This window comes from Bombus bifarius, unplaced genomic scaffold (genome assembly GCF_011952205.1).
Source record: "Bombus bifarius isolate JDL3187 unplaced genomic scaffold, Bbif_JDL3187 scf7180000009343, whole genome shotgun sequence".
Lineage (NCBI taxonomy): Eukaryota > Metazoa > Arthropoda > Insecta > Hymenoptera > Apidae > Bombus > Bombus bifarius.
The window spans coordinates 594,312-616,420 of NW_022885057.1; the positions used below are offsets into that span (position 1 = coordinate 594,312).

General features: G+C 39.9%; 1 protein-coding gene across 8 annotated transcripts in view; it reads left to right on the plus strand.

The window, feature by feature from the left end:
* Positions 1–22,109, plus strand: part of LOC117215078 (RNA-binding protein Musashi homolog Rbp6) — a 761,999-nt gene that overhangs the window by 548,816 nt on the left and 191,074 nt on the right. For all 8 annotated transcript variants that reach the window (XM_033461509.1, XM_033461508.1, XM_033461502.1 and 5 more), the window contains one exon: positions 6,271–6,363. In XM_033461509.1, the coding sequence (XP_033317400.1) occupies positions 6,271–6,363 (93 nt within the window). The remainder of the gene's footprint in view (positions 1–6,270; positions 6,364–22,109) is intronic.

Consider the following 22,109-nt stretch of genomic DNA (forward strand, 5'->3'; position numbering starts at 1 on the left):
CTCCTTGCCATTCCACGCGACAATATCCGCGCTCGCTAGGCAGATTTAATGGTTTGGGCCCGTTAAAACTGGCACGCCCACTCGCCGACATTTATTCCAATATTTATTTTACCCATTTCCCTCGTTCCAGCACCTTGCTCTTGTCCTCCCCTTTGTTTCGTTCTCTTCCTCCGTCCATTTTCTGCATTCGAGAATGATTATGAGATTAATAGGAATATATATTCTTGCGTGCGTACTGTTCATCTTTGAACGTTTATCTTTTCATGCGCAACGTTCATCTTTGGAATTGCTAGGTGGATTTTAAATGAAATCGGTAATTCGAAACTCATTTAGGAGCACTATTTTATTCATTCTTCACTTTCTTTTCTATTATATATTTCATTTTTCGCTTGCGTGAAAAGCTATTTTCGTGTTTTGAGCTTGTGTGAAACATAACAGACACGATAAAGCGAGTGTATGTATTATCGACAATATTTTCGGATTGTTGAAATCTTCGGTATCATCCACGATTCCACCGTAGTTATAGGAAATTCGAAACCATTTGATGGATAGTCTTCCTCGTCGGGTTGAAGTTTCTCGCTCTATCTCTACGAAGTTTCAAGGACTGACGATAAAAAATAACCACACACTAGTCGAGTATAGCCAGTAAAAGGATAGATTAATCGACTGCCAGAAGGAAATTACCTCTCGCTTGAACTTATCGAATACACCAGTTGATATTAGGAACTATGACGTACATGCTGACATACAGTACATACTCGCTTGGATATACATATTTCATTCTTACCAATACGTTTCGTGTTTCTTTTATCATTCGGAATTTTTACGTTGCCTTCGCTAGACCTTCCAATTTATATTCTATACCTTGCGAATCGTTTTACTCGATATAAATAATTTATTCTTTTAAATTCTCTCGTATATATTGCGTAATAAACGGACAGCGAGGGAGCTGGTCGTAAAATATTTATCAAGAAGTCTCCGGGAACCGTGGTATATTCTTTCACAAAGAAACGAGAGCAGCGGATTTTTTTAAAGCTCGAAGGAGGTTTATCCAGCTTCTTTCGCGCGACAATTTCATTTTTGTAACCGTGAAGAGTGGGCGAGTAAACTGGAAAACCAAGATAGAAGGGCGCGCGCGTGTGTATACGCGGCGTAGGTCTTTCAGGTTTAGGTTCTTGCGGCTGCAAAGAAATCGAGAATGGAGGGTGAGAATAGGACCCAGCCTCCGAGCGATGAAACTATAAAGTCGCCGCTAGTAAGTTGCAAAATTATAATAGTCTTCCGGTATTTACATAATGCTACGGTATAATAAGTGTTTCCATTACCATTTCTCCTCTATCCGCTCTTATTTCCGCTAACGATCCGCTCGGTGTTTTCCATTCACCCCCTCAGCCCCTATGGCTTATATTTTTCCACCCCAAGTTGTTCTTCGTTGGACACGCAATTGCCTGTATGCTTGAGTCTTCAATTCACAAAACTTATCGCGTTCCTTCCATTTTCCGAATATAATGAAATATGCTGCGTTCTCTCAAATTCAGGACAAAACGAGTTGGTTAAATTTGGCGAAACTTCGATGTAGCAATTACAAGCATGGCCTTTGGCAATTCTTCTTTCGCAACGTCGTAGACAATCCAACTTCTTCTCTTATTCCTATCCGTGTAATAAGACGAAAGAATATTCTTCGGTAAAAGTGGTATGTTTAAGAGTGTCGTCGGAGACACTGGCCTCCAGCTGAAGTGTCTTGTTTGCACGATAATGCGCTCATTAGGGAATGAAACCGAGCGTAGCGTAGCGTAATAAAATTTCAGCAGCTCGGCCGGCTCTTAGGCCGATACCCGTTCAACAGCGGTAGAAACGGGATATCAGGAAACTTCAATTCCCTCTTTCGGTGTTTCCGGCCAAGCTGCAGCAAGTGAGCTGCCGCTGATGCAACTTCATTCGAATAAGTGGTTCCCCTTTGCCTTCGTGTATCTTCTGTTCCTTTTTTCGTTCTCGCTATTTATCTATGTCTTTCTCTCAGTCCGTTTGCTTCGTCCTCTTTTTTCGACAGCCGTTTAGCTCTTCTCTGCCTGAGGTTTGGCCTTCTACCGATCTCTTCGGGTCTCCCTCCCTTACTTACTCTCTCTCTCTCTCTCTCTCTCTCTCTCTCTCTATCTCTCTCTCTCCTCTGTATACTTATTCCTCCCCTTTCTCGTCCCTCGTCTGCCAGTAGTTCGTTCACGAGGTACGTTTCCGCCGACGGAATCGAGGCGAGTCATTTATTTAATTTTCGAGATCCAGCCAGTTTTATTTTCATCCATGGGACTTCATACACTTCGCTGATTAGCCAGGCTTCCAAGCAGCCGAGGATCGCGAGCTATCCTCCGCCTCCCATGAGATGAGAGGGACACAGGGATGATCGCGAACCAGAGGGTGAGATTAGAAAGAGAGAGAGAGAGAGAAAGAGAGAGAGAGAAAGAGAGAGAGAGAAAGAGAGAGAGAATGGGTTGAGTTTCAGGCACCACGAGGTGGAAGGACTTGCGCCAAGGGGTTTGCGTTACTCACCGGATATAGAGAGGTCTAAGCCCAGCCATCACTGAAATTACCAGAGTTTACCTCTTCTGCCGTTTCCGCTGTATTCAGCTTTCCCATTCTCCCGTCCTACCCGTCGTGCCTCTTCCATCTACACCATCGTTTTGTCTCCTTCTTTCTCTATTCTCCAAACGAAGCCTGACTACTTGCGAGCGCCGTTTTTCCGTTGCGAAATTTTCTCCGTGCAGCTTTATTATATTGCGATCGTGTTATTAAGATGCTCCGTCTAAATGCCATTCTCTCTTGTTCTCTTTTTTCCGCCTCAATCTCTTCGCATTGCCGTTGAAACAACCACTGGTAATTAGTTTCGCCACGATACGATGTTTCTGTTGCCGTGATTTCAACGAAACGCGTTCTCGTTATCATTTATGAGGCGATCCTTGCAGTTCGCTGTATCGTTGCTTATTTTTCACTTTTCTTCTCGTTAAACGATCGCAATTTGTCTCGAATCAAAGCGTCGGAAACGATCGAAGAAAGGCTTCCGTGATGTTTTCATGCCACTAGAATTCGTCAAACAACTTTTCGAGAAAAAGAAGGAAAACGTATCTCATACAGTTTTCAAAATCTCTTTTATCGAGTGCGGCTCGTATCCGTATTTACCGAACTTTTCAATGTAGGAGCAGTGTGCGAGCTTCCTTATACTTGTATTAGTTTTATTTTTGTCGCATCGCAATAGGAATGAATTGAAGAAAGTACAGATCTCGTTCGGACCTGTGAATTGTAATCCAGTTTTTCGCTTTTTGGCTATTTAACCTTGACAATTTTTAGAAAATTTGTATAAACCATTAGCCGTATGTTCCTTCAGAGGAAAATCAAATCCTTTTAAACGAGTTTAATGTAATTTATATTAATCAAAAGTAGTCTGTATAAAATCCAAGTTCAGTGTTGTAAGAAGCACAAAATTACAAAGGACGTTTGAACAATTCACGTGCTTCTGAGCTAATAAACTTGAAAATACGTCGCCTTTATAGCTTCCAACGATAATATTTGTTTCCTAATATTAATATCGTATATAAACAATAGTAAATATTGTGATAACTTGTGATCAGGTTGAAGATATTATACGCAAAGCAAAAAAGGGTACTTTATTCCTATTATCTGCTTAAATTTATTCGTATAAATTTCACGGTTGTTTTATCCTAACGTTTATAAAATTATCACTCTAAAATACCTGCCGGCTTTGTTCGATTCGTATTTCACGGATAATTATGTTGCAACATTACCTCCTTGTTAATGAATTTCAAACTATCGAAAGATGCATCGGATTAATTTATACACATGCAATAGATCTTCCCTCGAATTATTTCGCATGCAATAGTTAGATATAATTCAGTATGTTAATAATTTTATCGTTGTATTAAAAATTGTAATAAACATTTTTGTTCCACTGTTCCATTCAATTGAAATTCTGTAAAATATTCTGGCACAGTGTTGGCGATCGTGAATTGACATTACCGATTTGAACAAATACGAAAAATGTCGCCGCTGAAAGGATCTTTTTCGTAGAAACGGCGTGGCGTGCCCGACGCGGGCCATTCATATTTTATCAGCCTCCTTATCAATTTCTTAACCACAACCGTGCCATTTTTCAGCTGTCTTCCCCATTCCCTCTGTATACCATCCCTTTTCAATTCTTTCGTCCTCAAAACACGCTTTAAAAAGAACATTATTCCCGGCGCATTTTTGTGCTTGTAAGTCTACAAAGTAAACATATTTCAAAGCGTATGGTAAAACGTTTTCAACATCCTCGGTACCTTAAATTTATTAACCATTAGTGTCGTGAAGAAAATGAACAAAAAAAAAAATACTTACAGATTTGAGCAAGATAAATTGTTTATTACAAGACAACATTTTTTTTCTCCTGTTCAAATTCTTTTTCGAATAAAATTTTCTATATTATTTAAAACTAAGTAGTCTTGAGAAATATTTAAACTGCTTTCTTATTTTTTAAAGAAAAATTGTTTCTTCGACAGTTGATGTGCAATTTTAGCTTTGTGAATACGGGCGTTCGTCATTTTGCACGGTTGCTTTGGAGGAACCTCTTTTAGCGAAATTTATCTTGTCGGTCGGTTAACAAAATTTATTGAAAATATGATAACGAGTTTCAATGCGTTGTCGCAAAGGAAATAAATATCGTTCCTGTTTCCTGTACGTTCCATTTTTCATGCCAAATATGAACACGTACGATTTAACGGTACTGTGTACGACCATGTTGACGTAAATATATGTCTGTCGATCAATAGCTGTTTGTAAAAACCGTCTATACGTGTTCAGAAATTCGGATCGCCCGTTTAGGAAGCGTTGCAGTGCAAAATGTGAAAGACATTCTAATTCTATTGTTCCTCTTCTTTCAAATTCAAACACCAAAAAATATCCTTAGATACTATAAAAATTATAAACTTCCTTGAACTTATAATTAATAGTTCCACATTCTATACTTTTCCTGTACAACTGCCATTACTTGTTCAATTTATTTTTAAGCTTGTTAATGGGCCGTCTAAATTACGAGAGTAACAAGCTCTGACATAGTTATTCTATTGAAACAAGTTTACAGAAGTTTCTGAAACCTTTATAGCCGGAATTATATATTGGCATAGTTTTCAGAACACACGAACAATCACGTCTGTATGCAGGATGTTTCGTAACATGTGGAATCCATTTCGCTGATAAATGGGTGATACGAAAGTAATGAAAAAACTTTGTACGAATATTTATATCTTATTGCAAATTGGTAATGTTAAATTAAAACGATGTGTTCTATTGCACTTTACTCCCGAGTTCTATATAGTAATTGTTATATATTTTTGTAAATTAACAAGTTTTAAGGCGTTATAATCGAGAAATAGCCTGGCTTGTATCCTCGATATGATGCGATGCAGCGAATCGTAATATACGAAACAAAATCTAATTTCTTTCTATACATGTCTCATCGTTTTCTCATAATGATTTCTCATATAATTATATAATTACCACTTGTTTCAAACGTTGTTTAAACTTCTCATACCGGTAAGCATTACATGGTGCTTGTTTTACATGATGATTCGTAGTACATGGTAAAAAGTTACGGCATGCAGAGTACAATACAATACTTCAGTTATACGGTTTCGACAAACAATAACATGAAACTTAATTATTACATTTATATGAACTCTAAGTCCCGCATAATACTGTTTTGAATAACTTGAAACGAACTGACTGTATTCCAGGAACTCTTGTATACATGTATAAATATTCTTTCGTATCGCGTAAATATAAAGAAGTATAATAATATAATAATATATAATAATTCTGTTATTTTATTTCTTATCACTAAACTCTGGTATTCATATCTCTATAAACATAATTAGAAATAATGTTTAAAGAATGGTAGCCAAATAAAGGAAGAATTTAAATATACTAAATATTATGATGTGTATTATATTTTAGATATTCTACATATTATTGAATGTCACGAGCATTCTGAAAATTCTTGCACTTCGAAATGTTTTGTGAATGAACAAACATCTATAGTATACTCATTATGTTCTTGCTACTTTAATGATTTCTTAAGGAAACATCGTTCGTGTATTAACACATGCTACATTTTCTTACTATCGCCACAGAGTAATTTCTTAAACATTATTTTCTGATCGCTGTATATGTTCTCTAACATTTTCAAGATATCATTAATAACATCGAATAATTTCTTTCTGCTTATAGATGGTGACAAGGACAAAGAAGATATTCGTCGGTGGACTATCGGCACCGACGACGCTGGAGGACGTGAAAAACTACTTCGAACAGTTCGGCCCGGTGAGTACACGCACCGAATGATGTTGATTAATGACAGTACGCGTAAATCACGACGTACGCAGACCACGAAACTCATGGTGACAAACATTCGACACCAAAATCGTATATCACTGACAGTTTGTCGCGTGTCAGAACTCGCTCGCAGGCGAAATCATTGAGCGTGTTGCTTCGCTCGGTTTTCTCGTCACGGTCCAGGCGGGCAGCCTGGGTGATAATCATTGCCGCGAGACCATAGGAATCATCATTTTTGGCGAGCGTGCCAACGCGACCGACACATTGCTTGATTCAGCGTTTTGCTTATTTTACGTGTGTTGCCCTAATCCGACTCGAACGCGATATTTGACAGGGCCAATGATTGTAAAAAGCTCACACCTCCCGTAAATCCCGTGATTCAGGACGTTTATCGTTTCAGTGATTCTGATACGTTCGCGTTTGCTTTATGCGTCTATCATTTGACTCGCACGTTTAGTGAGCAAATATTATTGTACTGAATTCTTAGGAATTCTAAAATTTTTTATTTTTTAAGGATTAGTAATTCTTCAATTCAAATAAAACAAAATGTAGATTTTAAGGTTTAGTATTTATGTAAAACGTTTGTTTTTGTTTGTATTCGATAATATTAGGGGAGAAGTAGTATGTTTTGAATAGTCAAATCGCGACATTTTTGTTTGAGAACAAAATAAAATTCTGAAATCTTTATCTAACTTTAGCATAAGAAAATTCCAAATTCTTTCGGGTATTATTGTCTAGCAGATAGTTTCGTAATAGAAAAAGACGAATTCAAGTATAGTCACTGTAATTACAAATTCTAAAATTTTGTTTCTCTTTTATTATCCGTGATGATTCTCTGAGAAGCGTTGATATGACTGAAACGGGCAATCTTAGTATTCGAAGTGGCACGTCTCACGGTTGAATCGTTGGCAAATACGTTGGCAGTCGAGAGCTAATCAGAATTTTGGCAACTGAACGTGGCCCACGTATCACATTGGTCGTGTTAAATCCCTTCTCGTCGCGTTGTACATCCTGGAACGCTCTCGAGACGCCCCCACTCGGCGCCGGTTAAGTGATTAGGAATCGGTAGAAGGACCACCTGAGACGAGAATTTCTGCTAATTAGCCTTTATCGACCTTTGGCGAGACTGCGCGGACCATTACGCGTTATTGTGCGAACTTCTCCGGCTTCTATCGCCTCGATAATAGCCGTCGCGATTCATCGGCCTCGGTGTATGAGACAGATAATGGTACTTGAGCTTGATTTATGAGTTGGTGGCAGTCGGCCGAAATCGTTCCACGTTCTGGCGATAACGTAAATAGAATTAACGGTTTGGTAATTGGTAATAACGACTACGATTTGCCTTTTTCTCTACCCTTCGTCTGTTCCGGGACATAAAATTGACATAGTGGACGAACGTACAGCTGGTTTCGAAAGCATTATACGGGGAAAATAGTTGTCTACCACTCGGGTTTACCGTCTCTTTATTTGCGATTGCTCTTGTAGTTTAAAGCTTAGAACTATTCGTATATCTCGCTTTTGACGATGAATGTCAGATGTTTCGATTGTTTCGTTTTATGTGCCACGTGATTGTTTTCTAATTATTATAATTTCTTTTTCTTTTTGTTAAAATAGTTTGAGCATGTTCATTTAAGTATTTGTCCTAAAATATAATAATTATTATTATTATTGACTAGAAGATTTTATATATGTTCTTATGAGATCGTATGTACGTTTATTTATTTACGAGGGAAGATTTCTTAATATAGAGAGACGTTGCTAGCATTAAATCACACGGAAAATACGACACCATAGCGGTAACAAGATTAATAAAAGAAAGGAAGGCCGTGTACTACTGGAACAATGTAGACTGTCGTAAAAATTGAATAGGTTATCACAGCGAGAATAAAACAGGAAGGACACTAAAACGTAATACACCGCGATTGTCTTTCGTTAATAAAGCAAAGACTTTAAAAACTTTATTTCGCAAATAATTCTGCAAATTTACAGCCTCTACATAATCGCGAACATAAGAATCGATAGCACCTATTCCGAGTCTCACACTCGTCGCAATTTAAATTTAAACCTTAGAAACGATTAAATAATGTGTATTTCCTATAGCTTGTAACACTGTCGATAACTTCGAATAAAAAGAATTGTTCCCGTCAAACATCAGTCAACGCGGAATCCATTCGAAATCATAATTCCGTAAAAGTATACTTTTCTCTGATCGTATTTCATGATGCAAGCGGAAATTCTGGAGCAAAAGTTCACTGCAAACGCGGCGAAGGTTTCGTTTCGCGGTCGACGTTTTTCGAAAGTGTCGTCTGGTTCGCGTGTGAGATGGGAGAGTGGTTAGAAAAGGGAGAAACACGGGGAAAAGGAAAAAAATAGGGAAGATCGTGAAAGTCGACGGTTGTCCACGGTTTGTGGCATGAACCAGGAATGGATTTGAGATATCAGAGCGAGGCACTATCTCCGGCCTCTTGACTCATCCCAACCGCGACGATCTCTCCCTTTTTCAACCTTCTTTTCGCCGTTGAAAGTCTCGTCCGGTTCCGAATGCAGAGTTTCCTGTTAACAATGGTTCGAGCTCGCCTCCCTCGTGAGTCTGACCCACATACGGAAATACGATCGGACACACATCGTGTTCAGATACACGTAGAACTGTACGCGAATTGTCCTTCTCGTATATACGATTATGGGATTGCATATAGACAATATCGAAAACGTCTACCCCAGTGAAATGGATAAATTGATCTTTAGAAAAATATTTAAATTCTGTATGAAATATAAAATGTGTCCACTTTGCAACTCACTGTAAAATTGTGGGACATTATTCTTTTGTGATTTTAGTGCAGATCCTTTTCTTCCCGTTTCCTTCCGTAGATCCTCATTCTTTTAGTCCTGTGTACTTTATTGGAACCATTCGCACAATTTGCCTCTCATTTATGAAATACAGAAAAGGAAAGAAGGTAGTTTCTTTCCGAAACGTAATTCTTGGTTTCAAAAAACTTCATCAAGAATTCCTTGCATGCAAAAAATTAAAAAGGAAGTTAGGAAGATGATATACCGACTCTACGTTTCATATCTTTTCTCGTTTCATAGAATACTGATTTAAATAGATTAGCATTGATCGAACTGGTGGGTTCTTTCTCTAGTTAGCCTATCGGCACTAACGCACGAGTGACGTGCACGTAGTCGCAAATTCACTACGTCGAGCACGTCTGTACAAACAACCTCGTCCATGCTTAACTCGCAAACACATGAACTGCAGACTGAATCCAACCGTATCCTTATATCGTTTGCTGGCCGTTTCAGGTCAGTCTACTTCTCGGCAACCCTGGATATCCCGCGCTGATTAGCGGGATAAAGAAGGGTGAAACGGAGGTCTTCGTCGGTGAAATAGCCACGGCACGAGCCGCCTGATAAAGTTAATGGTATTGCTGGTAATTTCGTTATATTCAGTTTCTTCGCGAAATCTTAGATTGGAACTCGTAAAAGAATTGCGACTATTTCATCCTTTCTTAACGAAGTTAGCTTTTCGTAAGATTTTCTTTTGCGTTTGATAGAAAGTAGAAAAATTTCTACTTTTCGTGAAGCGATGATTTGATACTTATATATTTATAACATTTTCAAATAATGAATACTGTATTTATTATTGTATTAGCGCTTGATATATGTCTCTATTTATTAAAAAAAAAACAACAAAATGAAGATAATTACATATTAACAAATTCTCGTTTAAGCTTTCCTTTTCAAAAATTGCTTATTTTAATAATATAATGAAGGTATGCTATAGTAGGGAAAATTTGGCCATTATCACAATAGGTATCAATTTATGAAAATAATTAGATATTTCTATAATATAAGTCGAGAAAAGAATTGTAAACATATTCGACATCGTACACATACATCCAATTGTTACTATTACGAAATTTTATTTCTTAGTAAATTGCGAACCAAGTTCCATCAAACTTTCTATCATATTTATACGTCGTCGCAGTACCTTTCGTCCTTTAACCTCTTTCGTCTTTTATCCATTGAATAAAGTGATCAAAACGGAGAAAGGAATGACGACGAATGAGAGGAGAAGAACGAGCAGAGGAAATAAATCCTTATCCGCGAAATGGCGAAGCTATGAGTTGTTCGAGCGAGCTGATGATATTTCCAGTAACTGCATTATATTTATTTGTATCGTGGAGTTCCTTCACGCGAAAGGAACAATGTATCGAACCCAGGACTGATAGCAAACACCGATACGATCGAGGACGTAAACCTTATCAAGGATTTGCCCCATAAATCCATCCTGTCGATCGGCGAAAGGAACAAGCACGTTTTTCACGGATTAGTGCCGTCTTATATCGAGCGTAATGTATTTTTCGCGTTTAAATGGGAATTCATTCGACGCGATTTCACAGTTTATTCTTTGAGAAACGAAACGGTAACAGCTCTTTGTATTTCATGCGATAGGAACTTCTTTCACGATAGATAATCGAGATTATCTCTCGGAATACATTTCCAGAAGTCTTTTCAACCACGTCCCAAATAATCAATAACAATGCTGATAATATTAACATAAGAATAATCGAATATTTGGAATTACGATGTACGAAGATACAATATCGAACCAACGAAATCAACGATTCGTGTAAGAAGGGAAAAAGAAGAAGAAATACGGAGAAAGAAACGCTATTTTGTCCAAGGCTAGTTTCATGAATTTTTATGTGTCGTGGAATCACCAGTACCTTATTGGATACCCAAACCCGTACGTAATTAGCCCGCGAGTAATTCACGGCATCGACACGAATCCCACTTGCCGTAAATCGTAACCTTTTCCATGGATTGTGGTGCCGGTGACTTCGACTCCGTTGCACGCCGAAAGCCGCGCGATTTAAAACTTAGATGAGGGTATTCGACGACGTTACTTGAAAAATGAATGGAGATCCCAAAGAGGCACGGCTTAATTGCGCTCGCTTTCAACTTCCGACATCTTTCGTTCGACAGCCAGGAATGGGTAAAAGAGACGGACAAAGAGGTCCAAAAGACGAAGAGAGAGTCGAAGAGACGGTGCAGGTGGTGCACCAGAGTCGAGACCTCTTTGACGCAGTGCTTAACGGTCGACTTGAAATTAAGAAATTAAGAATTAACGCGTCGTGGGATTGGTTGGCCAGTCCCTTCTTTCCTTTTTGCCTTCTTTCTTTCGTTCCACCCACCTTTTCCTCTATTTTTTTCTTTTCTTCGTACCTTCCATCTCTCTTAGAACTATCGCCTCGACGAGCTCGTTTAATTCCAGGCCGCAAAGCGAACTTTGCTTCCAAGCGATCGCTTATCGATGAAGGGCTCTGCCAGGTCTTGCAAGCCTTCGAGAAGTTTACCCTTCGCTTCCCTAAGCTCGCTGAAAAGACAATTACGTCATCGAGATTGGTCGATTGGAAGCATGAAGATTACTTCGTTTTATCGGTACACCGGTTCCGCTCGAGAGAAACTTAGCTTCAACTTTCACCATCGTGGTGTATTGCGTTTACTCGTCACCATTCGCTTCGTTTAGTTGAACAGTGTCGAGTTTATAACGGCGCGCGTTACACGAAACGTCCCTCCAGAGCCACTGTTTTTTAATGGAGCGAATGTTTGGAAAACAGGAGCACAAGTAGTAATGGACTTCATTGATCAGACAGGAGATGGGAATGGTTCGCGATTCTATTTATCACACCTTGGATTGCTCTTTTATCCTCATGTTTTTTACTTTACACTTTTTTCTTCTACGTTTGTTACGTCGTTTGTCCAGTAAAAAGTAGGGTTCTTTCCAGGTGAATAATTCTTTTAAATAAACTTCCTCTTTTCCTCGACATTTGCCAAGCTTCCACTTAATTATTACCAAGGGCAACGCGCTTCTACTTAGAATTTATGGAGCAATTAACCACGTGGCAGTCTAATCTCAGTAAACAGTTATTTAGTATCTCATGAAACAAATGTAGCGGAAAGCTTTCCTCTTACTTTCCACACAATGTTTTTCTATAAAACGAAGCAATGTTAAATCTAAAAAATATTGTGCAAAGTGCTTGACGTCCGTCAGAGAAACTCCTTAACTCTAATAATTCTAGCAACAGAAGCAATTCTTGCAATTCAATGTCACGCTGTATACACAGAAATCACGATAACGTGACAACATAAGGCATAACGTGACAAATCGTACATATGTATATCGTACCGGGCCATTTACATGAATCGCTCATAATCGTTGAACGCGATCCTCTCTCACCTGTAGAGTACCGTCCGGCCGTAGGTAGTTGGAGATAGAGCGGGATTTCTCGAATGTGACAGGCTACGCGCCTGCGTGGATGAATAAATAAATTTAATGGCGCTTGTCACGTAGCAAAACGGGATAAATTCCGGGCGTCTGACAGCCATTTAAAACAATGCCGTCGCGAATACACGCCATTTGTAACCCGGTGCTTTTGTTTCACGTTGCTATTCATTCCGGTGCCCCCACCTCCCCCACTCATACTCTCCGTCCTTCCGCCTCCGCCGCCCCCGCATTCTATATCCGCCGACACCACCATCGTCCGACCAATGCTAACCGAACGAAACCGTGTTGCTAGATAGCTGGTGCCGTTGATAGCGACGCCGTGCACTTTCTGTCCGATTCACGATTCATTTTTTATCGCGATAAAAACGCAATTAAGGCGATTCGATAAGGCGCGAATTGCCAGAGGCGGTGGCGCATTGTGAGCTTCATCCTCCAACGACCTTTCACACCAAGTGACCGGGATATTCATCGGGTTTCGGCCACTGGAAACAATCGGGGGCTGTTATTCGTGGAAAAATTGCCACTTTCGTGGTATGGCGTACAGTATAACGAGGGGAATCTGTTGGTTGCCAATGGGTCGCAATAAATCCGCTATTATCGCGGCCGGCTCGCGGTTTAATTGCTCCCCGAGACGTCTAGCCCCGCATCGATTTTACCATTAACATTTTTGGATGTTACCTATCTCTCGCCCTCTCTCGTTTTTCTCTTACAATTCCTTCGGACTATGGCGATTCGGTACACTTGAAACGTTACCGCATAAAAAGGGAAACGATTCGTTGTCTGGTTCTTATTCCGTCGTTTTTACGAGTGTACCGATGAGAGAATTTAATTGCGAACTAGAAAGAAAGTAACTGAGGATTTAAACGGTACTCGCGTAAAGTAATTACCCTTTTTTCACGTCGGATTATGTGTTTGTATAGAGTTTCAGATCGTTCTTAGGATACTGCAACTAATTTCACTCTCCCGTCTCTTTCTCCAAATACTCACGCGAGAGAACGTAGACGGGCGAGGATAGATCGCGCGTTTAGGGGACGAGGCGAAAGCATTGCTTCTTCGGGGATGAAGGAAGCCGGCCGAGCGTAGGTGTTGGGGCGCGTGGAATGAAATTTATGAAGGTCTTTTATTCCAGCACTTTAGGGGTCGACTTAAGTTTGGGCAATTTATTAATTTCCTCGTGTTTCGGTACCGTCGCCACGACACGACCTACTCCACCCCTTGAAAAAGAGATCACTCCCACTCTTGCCGAGCGGTTTTCCTCTTAGTCGGTTAAACTCGTCTTTCACTGACGATAAGATATTCGTGTCGGTCCATGGATTTCTTCGAGACCTCAAGGAGAACTTTGCGCGAATTATCTAAAGACATATTTTATGTGGAACGTCGGATCGTTGGATTATAAGTAATCGAGGGAATTTTCCTTCTTTGAGTAGAATGAAACGAGATTATTTATTCATAGCGAGCAATATCCCGTACGTGCCGATTAGTTTTCTGAAAATCCTCCTATACTGCTTAATAATTTTTTAATCCTGATTCTTGGACATAATAAGAAAAAATAATTGCAACGCCAAATATTTCTTTGAAAGTAATTTATTTTATTATTTGACTATCGGTTTTTCCGAAAAGGGAAATTTTAATTTCGCAGTACGTTGGATAAGCGATTTAATATCGCGTTTAAACATTTTTTTATTCGACTATTCCCATGTCGACGAGAGAAAAATATTTCGCGTCAATTGCGGCATGAAATCGTCACATAATTGTCACGTTAACTGCAATTTCCAAGGGAAATTTCTATGAAAGAATAATTTAAAAATTAACACAAAGCCGGTAGTAACGTATTCGATAACGATTAAAATCCTATTGTAAAAGAGTCTTTTCATTAAAAATGCTTACGGTCCCAGCGCGTGGCAGGGTGCAAGAAAATTTCCAACCGAAAAATTAAAAACATTATCCTAATTGCGCTCCAGAGTGTCGCAATTAAAATGTTGCCTGTTCAAAATGAAAATGTGTCATGCTCTAAAGCGTCGGCCGTTTTGTTCCGTTTTCCATTCATATTTCCTCTAATTAGTTCATACAATCGAACCACTGTTCTATTAATTCCTTCGATTCTATTAATTTAATACGTTAGTAATTCACCCGTTCCTCTTCTTCTGTGTACCCCGGCGAATTATTATTTCGTTGAGATCGGCCGCGAGTTCGCTTCATCCTGTAACGCAATTAACTTTGGCGTTTACTCGTTTCTTAAAATGACCGTTTCACGCTGGGGCGCTCGTCACGACTAGTTTACTTCTGCCATCTACCAGCGCTGTTTTCTGACATAATGCCCGTCACTAGAAACTCATTAAACTTCTTGCAAAATACTTCGGAAATCGACACTTTTGTGCTCTCGATTTCTCAAATTCCAATCGCCATTGTATCGTAGCATCACTGAAAGTTTGCCAAAAAATTGAAACATCACGTCAGGTCAAGTACGATTCTCTTATCCTACACAGTGGCGTGGGCGTCGCTTCTGACGTCTCAGAGATTCGACCTCGCGCACTACAACGTCACCACGATGCTGGCTAACCAACGTTAAAAGCTCGTACGAAGGTTTCATCTGTGCGCGAAGTCTCGCGTTTCTTGGACAAAAAGGGGTTTGAGGGATGCGGGAAACGAAGGACAGACGAGAAAAGAGAGAAAGGACGAGAGACGGCGGCTCGCAACTCGTATGCTCGGTTGTCGCAGCTTTTGTCTGGCGATGCAAGCATCATTAGCGTCGGACGTAATGAGCACACTAATCACCAACAGACTGCGTTGCGTCGTGGCTGAAGCACCCCAGCAGCTGAAGGAAAAAAAGCATCGCGTCTTGCCGGAGACGCGACAGCGCGGCGTGATGGCAAGAGAGAAAAGCCGAAGAGGGCAAGTGGCAGAAGTGCGCGCACGAAGGGAGAAGCACGGGGAGCATAGATGCGCGGAGAAATCCACAGCAGAAGAGTAGTTTCCCCGCGGGAAACGCGGATAAGGGTGGACCAAGGATGGATTGGTTGTTGTTGTGCGAAAATCGGTTGATTGCCGTTGCTGTCAGGAAAACCGACGTTGTTAGCGACATCGTTGACGATGTCTGAGTTTCGAAATCGAGAGAACTCGTTCTACTCTTGTAGAAATATTTTATGTTGCTTTATATGTGATACGTATATTGCCCAGTTTATTAAAAGTGTGTTTGACAGGATGTCTTGCGATTTTTCTTTATTTTGGGGGGGGGGGGGAGGGGAGTAAATTTTCGACGAGTTTTAATATAAAATTGTGTTAGATATAGTCAACGATTGTATATAGAAAGAATATTGCATCCAAGATGTAAACAGAATATATTTGTAGTCTACGTTCTCGAAATATTGTAGGAATTTTAAACTAAACTATAACCCTACAATTTGAGCACAAGATATAGAATTTTATTTCGTATTCTATATTTCATGCGATAAAAAGCATTCATTTTGATGTATTAATTACTAATTGGTTTCGACGTATAAAACATAAAATGCCAAATGAAATATTTTAAATATTCTACAAGAAATAACAGTAACGGATAAAATATCTTCTGAAAATTAGCTCTATGAAGCCTGAATTTTTAAAATGTGATCAGAGTTAATATGTATATTGAAAAATTCGAATTAACCAGATTAAAGGCAATACGATAAATAAAGAATCAAAAGAACGTGCAAGAGAAATTGTAGTGGGAAATTTAATAGATCGTAGGCCAGGAAGAAAATGAAATTTAATCTGTCAAAATCCCCTTTGTTAATCTCGCGTTCAAAGAGCAAACTGCAAACGCCCCTCTAATTCGCTGTACTTTATTGCATAAAATTTAACAAGCCGGCAGCGTGTACACGGAAAATATACGCCTGATACGTGGTCGCACGTGTTTCACGCGGATGAAATTTTGGACACGACTCCTCGCGGTCTTCCATGCCGTCCTACCGTCAATACGGGGGGTACATGGTTGCTTGATTACAGTAATTATCATGATACAGATTTACGTATTTGTCATGTCCGTTGCGGGAAATACGTTGCATTAGTCATGTTGGCTAGCAGATTCATTACTGTAATAATTACATAAATTCACGTTACGTTACCGCTAATTCGTAATCACGTATTACCATAATTATCTGTTACGACGATTCATAATTACGCCACGTTGACGGTAATATTGCCAAGGACACGTTTCATCCTTTACTAGCCGTGAATTTAATTAATCATCATTTATTACGTATATATATAATAGCTCCTTCACATTTTTATAGTAAAATCCCATTTATCCAAACAGGTCGGGAAAGGAGAGGCGAAACAGTTAGAATAACCGAGTAGTTCCGATAAAAGAGATTTACGCTTAACCGTAATGTGAATAAGACTATAGTTACAGTCGATACGTGTTCTATGAATTGTCATTTTGACATAATAACAAACTATATATACATTTGACTGCTCTTGCGTATCTCTCAGATTCCACATAGTATTGCATGCTAGAGATTTATAACCTAATGAAAACTCGGCTATGATTTCGTATGTCTAAAATTGTAAATAAACGAAGTTCTGCTGTAATTATTTCTTAAACTTCAGGGTCAAAAATATCTTTGTCTTATCATGTTCTCAGTTATGCTGGTTAAATTAATCCAAGAAATCTACTCGGAATTGATACGACGCGATACTAATTTCAACCGGTAGGTGGAGTAATGCGTAAACGATGGCCATTTGCATTTCCGGGGAACGGTTTATCGCACAGGTATTTGCACGGTCGTTTTAGGGTGTGCAGGCCATTTACCGCGGAGTGCCGTTTCAGTATAGAACCCGTGCCATTTTAAAGCAACCTCTCCTGGCCCTCGTCTCTTATTCCCTCGTTAATTTTACATCGCGAAATCGTCGCTATGCCGCTGCATATTCGAGAACGACCGTAAATATTGTTACCAGCCAGCATTCCCGGAATTTCGCGCGCGAAGAATCGCCTTCCTCTCTCGACATTCCCGACGACAACGACGGGATGTAATAGCGAGAAATGTTTTGCTAGTTACCTCGCAATTATCCTGGACAATCTTGTCCTTAGGTTTTCGAATATCCTACTCCGTGTCTTGATATTGGATCGTTGAAAACGGTGTACGTTTCCACGGTTATAAGATGGTTCTTTGTACAGCTTCATCTGTTTACGGAATTTCAAAGAGGAAGAGAATGCTAAGCAAAGATCAAGAAGTTTAAACCGGAAATCGAGTGTTATTGGAATGTAACTGGTATTATGATTGTTGATAACGTCAGAGGTGTACTTATTTCGAAACTAGGAAGATGGGGAATAAACTCGTGGAATTCTCATTGTTTCGTGTTTGTGTTTGCCAAATCTTTAAAGTTCACGCTAATAAGAAAGATCGTGAAACTTATTTAAATGAAATTTTATCACTACAAAGGAAACAGAGATACTGGAATTTTTCACTATTTTCTAGCTTGATATTCCTCCGATGATCATATATCAGAAATTCTCTTTTTATAACTTTCGCGGGAAAGAGTATCAAGGTTATAAACCATGTTTATACCGTTCGACCATTTCTGGCAATAAATCTGTGCAACCTTCCATAAATTTCGTTGGACCCAATTCGCGAGCGATCAATTCATCAACCGCTATATCTACAAGAAAAAAGCGAAGACCTAGAATACCTACATAGAAAAACTCGTATAAAATGTACGCTATCTATCAACTGATATGACGCAGGACTATCAACCATGCCAGTTACTGTGGGGAAAAAAGTCGCCTGTATAAAGGTAATTTCCCCAAAATTTTCGTTCTTTATCAACGTCGCCGACGGAGGTTCGTAACATCTCGTAATCGCTCCGAAAGATTCGATTCAGAGAGTATTCGATTGCAGCTTTGGAACGAACTAATCGACGAGAGCGGCAGCTCGTTCACCTGGAGCACGGTCCGAATTGCCAGGGCATTGTGTCAAATAGAATCGGATCACGAAGTAGGTCAGCCAAAGTAAGGACTCTGCAATCTTCCAAATGGCCGTTCACTTAGCGGGGACAGGACGGTCCAGACACTAAAGTCGAATTTAGACCTCGGTGAATCGGCCGCAGCCGGAAATGGCCCAAACGTCTGACTCGGAGCGGTCGAAGGAATGGAAAGATCAAGAATAGGGGAAAGAGGCTAACAGACATGAAGAAAGGAGTAAGGAGGAACTAGAGGAATACAGCAGGCCACGGAAAATGAGAGAGGGAGCGAGAAAAAGCCTGCATTTAACAGTCCCGTTAAACATTAACTGCCGCTCTGCAGTTTTCCCCTATAACTCCGGGTTAACTTTGATTGCAGTTAACGGCCTCTAGGGATACTGCCTTTAAAAGGGAAGAAGAGAGATGGGATGGTAGAGTAGGTTGATGAAGGTGGTAAGGCCGTGAGCGTTATAGACAGAGAAAGAGAAGAAGAGACAGAGAGAGGCTGGAGGAGATGCACGATGGAGAATCAGACTACAGGAGGCATCTTATAACTTCTTATAATTACTCAAGACTCGAGGGTTTAACTGCTGTTTAATTTCATTCGGCAATTAACCGACGCTTTATCGGCGGCCGAAACACCTCGAGCTATCGTCTCGACGGTCATCAAGCGGTGTTTTATTTGCGCGCCCACTTCCACCCCCGTTTCTGGGCTTTCCATGTTGTCGTCGTGTGCAAATCGGAAACGACAATGGGGAAATGTGGTCGTCCGTTGATCGCGCGGCATTTCAATGACGACATTACGTGCCAGGCATGGAATCCGTTAATGCAATTAATGAACGCATTGTGTCTTGCGGTTTACGAGTTACGTGGTTAAGAGACACCTGGGGACACGAATATTTTATACACGCCCCCTCGCAAAACGTTTGCCCGCGCGCGTATTAAACTCTCGCAGAACAGAGATTCTTCGATCAAAACGAACAACGTGAATCGGCTCGAACGTACATTTTGAAATTTCGTTATGGGCGCGCACGTTTTGCGTGGCTCACCAGGCGGAATTCTCATGACGGGCACGTTGATTTACCGCGAACAATCGACGGGGAATAAATACATATCGTGACAAACAAAAACAAGCCGCAGTAACCGTTACATTTACTTATCTGCGAATATGTGCGAGATTCAAAGAATTTATCTGTGAATACAATTTGTTTACGCAACAACATGCACTGTTATTATTTGCAATTAATTCGTTTATGCTTAATTGCGTATTCATTCCTAAAGCAAAAATTGATTTCAAGATCGAACTTCTTTGTAAATGCAAGAATTATAAGGAGTATACTATCCTATATTACGAAACCTTCGATGTATCGTTAAGTTCCCATTAAAATGCAAACATTGTTGCAAAAGTGTTCCCTCAAATCACAGGATATTCTCTATTTTTAACGATTCAATTTCGATTTGGCATAAAAATATTAAATCATCTGTACTTCTTAATAGATTCGGCATACAATAATTACGGTCTGCGCTAGTCAGACAGGTTTAATTCTTGACGGAAGTGAACGAGCAAGGAATAGTCGTTTCAATTATTGTTACCGTTGAAAATTGTTAAGGAGACCCAACGCCCACGGACAAGGAGGGGACCAATTACAATGGCTGCGTTGAAATTGCGATCAGCGAGGCCGGCTGTAAATTAAAAGGCAGACAACGAGCGTTTGCAGCTGACAAGTAATGAGGCGTATAATGATTTTATCGGGCAATTGTCGGTGTTTCATGTTGCAATGTCGATTGGACGCGAATAATGGTCCGTCCGCATGAAGCATTCGATCGTTGATTGCCCATTCGACCGTCTGCTCCGGACGCTCGTTGCGTTTGACCGCGTCGACGACGCTTTTTCCTCCCTCTCTACATTGTCCCCGATCCCCTCAAAAAAGAGATACAACCATGGAATCCCCGACCGATTAAACCGAAGTCTCGATACTAAACGAGCAATTTTACGGTACAAGACAGTGCTTCCTCGACTGTGATAATTCGATAGAATAATTCCCCGTCGATCGTGCGGCTCATTTCGTTGCTGTACGTGACGATGATTTGATGAAATCGTCCAATGAGTTTCGTTCCTCTTCTAATCTGAATACATCAACGAAAAATTTTAATGTTTTCTAGGATCGATGCGAATAATCTTTTAGACATTTTCTACGAAATGTTAAAATCATCGAGCAAATTCTAATTAACCGTGAAGTCAACTTATATCAAATTTTTCAAAAATTTAGCGTTTTTATTATATAAAAGTGTTCCCAAATATATGGACAATATTTGAAAAATCACGTTCCCTAGAACAGTACTTGAAACTCTATCAAATTCGCGAATAACAACATATTTTTCCTTTCTCGCAAAAGTGCCAATCCTCATATATTGCAAGTGCTATACTGCAAGAATGAAGCTTGCGTATGCGTGAGACTTCTGTGACGTTGTCGAAAAAACATCCCTGTGTGTTCAAATTATTGCGCATAAGTTAACGTAACAAGCCAGAAATCATTATATGCCAGAACGACAAGGGTGACGTTGGAGAAAAGGGGTTAGAGGAGTCACTCTGAACGAGACTGCTCTGCATAGTTGGAACTGCGAAATACTCCTGGCGTGTTGAATTCGTTTCCGTCGAAATTTGTTTATGCAAATAATTCGCAGCAACGACAAAGTCGACGAAGGTGTATCTCCTGTTTTCTCTTTCCGTGTTACCATCGTCCATTTGTATTTCAAATAGGACGGCCGAGATGCAGTCATATTCTTCGACTCATCCGTCTTTCATATTTTTCCACACCCGAAATGAAATTTTCCTTCGGTGTCTCGATGTAACTGAAAAATTAAAAAAAAAAACACACACACACACTGAAAAAGAAGAACTCAGGCAGAGTAGAAGAAAGGGGACATAGAAACAGAGGAAACGATTCAAAGTTGAAAGGAATGGGGAACGATGTGCGCCATGGCGTCTCGTTGGAATTTCTTTGGTGGATTTATTCGTGAAGAAAACGTGTACACGCGCGTGTTTCGGTGCCGAGCAACAAATGAAACACGTCGACATTAAGGCTACGCGTTTTCCCGTCTCGAATCGACAGATTTACACTTGCCGTGAATCACATTACGTCGTGAAATATATTTTCCAGGCTTGAATTAAACCTCGGGTGTGCTTGATGCATCGCCTCGCCCGCGATCCATCGTCGTTCGAAATCTCCCAACGTGGTCGTCGAAACCTTTGCGTTTCGTGAATGTTGAATTCCGTTTCTTTATACCTACCATCGATGAAAACTGGGCGTGTCGTATATTACTCAGTCAGCTTCAGTATTCGTTTACATATACATATGTATATCGGTAATGGATTACAGCGTTGAAACCATCAATTTTTATCACGATTTCTAGTTTCTAGAATTATGCAATCGTAAAATAATTTTCTAACTCCTTTATTATTTTCTGGATATTATTATTTTCACTAAAGAATTTATATATAATAATT